Below are 2994 nucleotides of genomic sequence, written 5' to 3'. Positions count from 1 at the left end.
AACTGATTCTCGGCCTTCCCAGCGGTAGATGCTGGTTGTACCGTCGTTAGCAACATCTACGTCTGGCTTTGCAAAGCGTCTCGAGTAGACTACTCCCCCTTGAGTTAATGAAATGAACGCCCCATACAACGGAACGGTTTCTCCTGATGCTACTGGAATACACCTAAAGAGCGTAGCAACTATCATTCCGATAGAGCTGAGGTTCGGAAAACAATGCTTTGTAACACAACGTGGATTGCTTCATACCGCTCACCAGCATCTTTTTGAACCCGCCTTTTCGCATACCGGGGAACACGAAGCGTGTCCTGGAACTAACTTGTAACTAAACCATTAACCAATCAGGACGAAGTAGCCCAGTAGAGTTCAGCTGGAAATTAAGCCGGAATACAGGCTGGTACTAGTTAACATGCCGGCTCCAGTGATCTAATTACAATCGGCTATGTCACTGGTGCCGTAATAGTAGCAACAACCAGCCAGAGTTCCGGCTGGACTTACAGGGAAGGCTCCGCGTGCTTTTGTTTTCTTCTTCACATATTCCTCTTCGCTCGAAATAATGATAAAGATGAAGTAACCGAAATAACCGCGTTCACCCGTAGAAAAATGTGAACACCTTTCCATCTGGATTAGGTTCATTCGAAATCGAAAGGTGCTTATGACAGCTTGTTTGTTTTGGTCTGTTATGGTTAGTGTCCGGTTGTAAGTGCAAGAATGTTATAGTTATTGTAATATTAATTTAGCCTTGTAAATCAGATCAAGGAAAATAAAATTTAAAGTGTTCTCATGGGAAGATAGTGATAGTAAGCAGAAAGCTAGATTTTGAAACCATAGTATAATATTGCTTATTTTATTTATCAGACATTTAATTCATTTGCCCCTTATAGTACAACCGAAGCAGCTGTGCATCGTTCTCTTCCAATGCAGCTCTGTCCCAGATGACCAAGCGCCGGCAGCTGTATCTGGTTGTGGTCGTGCTACTGTTCTTCCTCCTAGTTGTCATTTACAGCACCAATCTGTACTTTATCAATTGGCTTACGGCCGATCAACGGCCATCAGTCGCAAATGATCTGCCAGATCGGCAAGTAAAGAGTTCCATTCAAAGGTCGATAAATAACAGAAGTGGTTCACGGGATGATAGCCTTATGCGGTTGGTTTATGATTCGAGCACGAAATTTAATCGATCTGGCGGTATTGAAGCGGCGGTTGGAATTAAGGTGACCAAGCTGAAGACTGTGTTCAAAAACAAAAATCCTCGATACTATCCTGTGAAAAGAGGTCTGCTGCGGTCGTTCGGAGCTAAAAGTTTCAACATATCGAATGTGTGGAAAGTTGCGGGTTCGGTAAGTAGGATAAGTTGCACGAACGCTTCTTTTATCTCGGCGACATTAAACTTGAATCATTTGCCATTTTCGATCCTAGATGCGAGTAAAGTTTATCAGACTTATTCTGCATTACGAGATATCGCTTTTGTAATTCTGCATAGTTATGTAGTTTACGTCATTAAAAAGTAAAAAAAAATATATCTTGATTTTAGTTCCCCAAAGAGAATGAAGTGTACCCCCATAAAGATGAAAGAATCGGAAAAGTGGTCAAAGCTCTCCAAGAAGCGGAAATCATTCGAGCAAGGAATACCCCGCGGGGCACACAGCTAAAATTGCTTCTCGATTTGGCCGGCAGGCAAACAGTACTGTTCAAACCCCGCTGGTACAGTAGGAATACAACCATCGAGGGAAAGGTTTACGCAGGCAAGGATCGTCATAACTCGGAAATTGTTGCCTTCCACCTAGCAGCGGTATTGAATCTACGCTGGACGCCAATTGTTGTTGGACGTCGAATTTCACTGGTGGAAATCCATCGTTTAGCTGATGAGGATCTCCGGCAGACGATGATCAGTAATATCCAAAATACTAAATATTGCTTTATAATGAATTTCAATTGTTTTTAGAAAACGGAACACAGCAATGTGTATATGGGAAGTGCTATTACTGTAAGGAGAGCGAGGCTGTTTGTGATGATAGTGACAAAGGCACGATTGAGGGTGCCGTGCTTCTAGTTATTCCCGGGAAGTTTACCAAGTATCGCTCTCCCTGGCAAAGAACCTATCAGGATGGGATTGCTGCCGAATGGGAGAAAACGGACTCGTACTGTGCTAAGGTTAAGGAAAAACTGCCATTAGTTAGGTTACTTGATCTCATCGATGTTGCGATTTTTGACTTTCTGATACAAAATGGAGATCGACATCATTACGAGACTCGAGACGATCGAGTGCTGTTGATGGACAACGGAAAAGGTTTCGGAAATCCGTATAAGGACTATTTCGACATACTGGCTCCTCTGTACCAGTGCTGCATGTAAGTGTTACAGCGTTTTTCAAAGTTGTACATTTTCTCTCGCACCTGGAGAGTGACCGTCTTCAGGAGGTATCCTGATGTAAGATGTATCTAGCTTTTTCTTATTCTTTTAATCATTACACTATAGTTTCGATCAACGTAACTATAGAATCAAGAAGTTTTATCCGTTCGTCTGGGCACTTTTACTGCCTGATTACTCCAAATTGGTGCCCATAACATGAAATAAATACGAAACGCTAATATTTAGCTTTATTTAACTTTTAGCGTGTTTATTGATCTACAGCAAGTTTTACTTTATCCTCCAAATTCGGTCCAATACTCTCTTGCAATAAATTTTGCAGAGAACCGTATCAGAAACGATGTACCTATCTAATCTTTGCGATATTTCAGAATCCGCAAAACCACCTGGGAACGCTTGCAGATTTTCTCCGGTGGAGCTCTAACCGAGACCCTACAAGAATTGGATGAGATTGATCTGCTGCAACCACTGTTGACCAAAGAACACTATTTAGCGATCGAAAGACGTTTGCTGCTTCTTTATACCACTGTTGAGTTATGTAGAGAAAAGTACGGTAGCAAAATTTTTAAATAATGTAAACCGAGGACTTCTTTACCAAATAAAACCAAAAACAGTCACCGCTTATTT

General features: G+C 41.8%; 1 protein-coding gene across 3 annotated transcripts; it reads left to right on the top strand.

Annotated features, from left to right (window-relative positions):
* The first annotated feature begins 667 nt into the window (after positions 1 to 667).
* Positions 668 to 2984, top strand: LOC131679869 (glycosaminoglycan xylosylkinase homolog). 3 transcript variants are annotated; one of them, XM_058960627.1, is made up of 5 exons: positions 668 to 797; positions 882 to 1337; positions 1532 to 1889; positions 1943 to 2348; positions 2739 to 2984. In XM_058960627.1, the coding sequence occupies exons 2-5, from the start codon at positions 933 to 935 to the stop codon at positions 2938 to 2940; spliced, it is 1371 nt and encodes a 456-aa protein (XP_058816610.1). In that variant the 5' UTR covers positions 668 to 797; positions 882 to 932; the 3' UTR covers positions 2941 to 2984. The 3 variants fall into 3 exon arrangements, with proteins under 3 accessions (XP_058816610.1, XP_058816618.1, XP_058816605.1); XM_058960635.1 differs by having other exon boundaries at positions 679 to 797; positions 856 to 1337; XM_058960622.1 differs by having other exon boundaries at positions 687 to 827.
* Positions 2985 to 2994: the final 10 nt, after the last annotated feature.

The sequence above is a fragment of the Topomyia yanbarensis genome, chromosome 1 (assembly GCF_030247195.1).
Source record: "Topomyia yanbarensis strain Yona2022 chromosome 1, ASM3024719v1, whole genome shotgun sequence".
Taxonomy (NCBI): Eukaryota; Metazoa; Arthropoda; class Insecta; order Diptera; family Culicidae; genus Topomyia; species Topomyia yanbarensis.
This window is presented reverse-complemented; position numbering and strand designations above follow the sequence as displayed.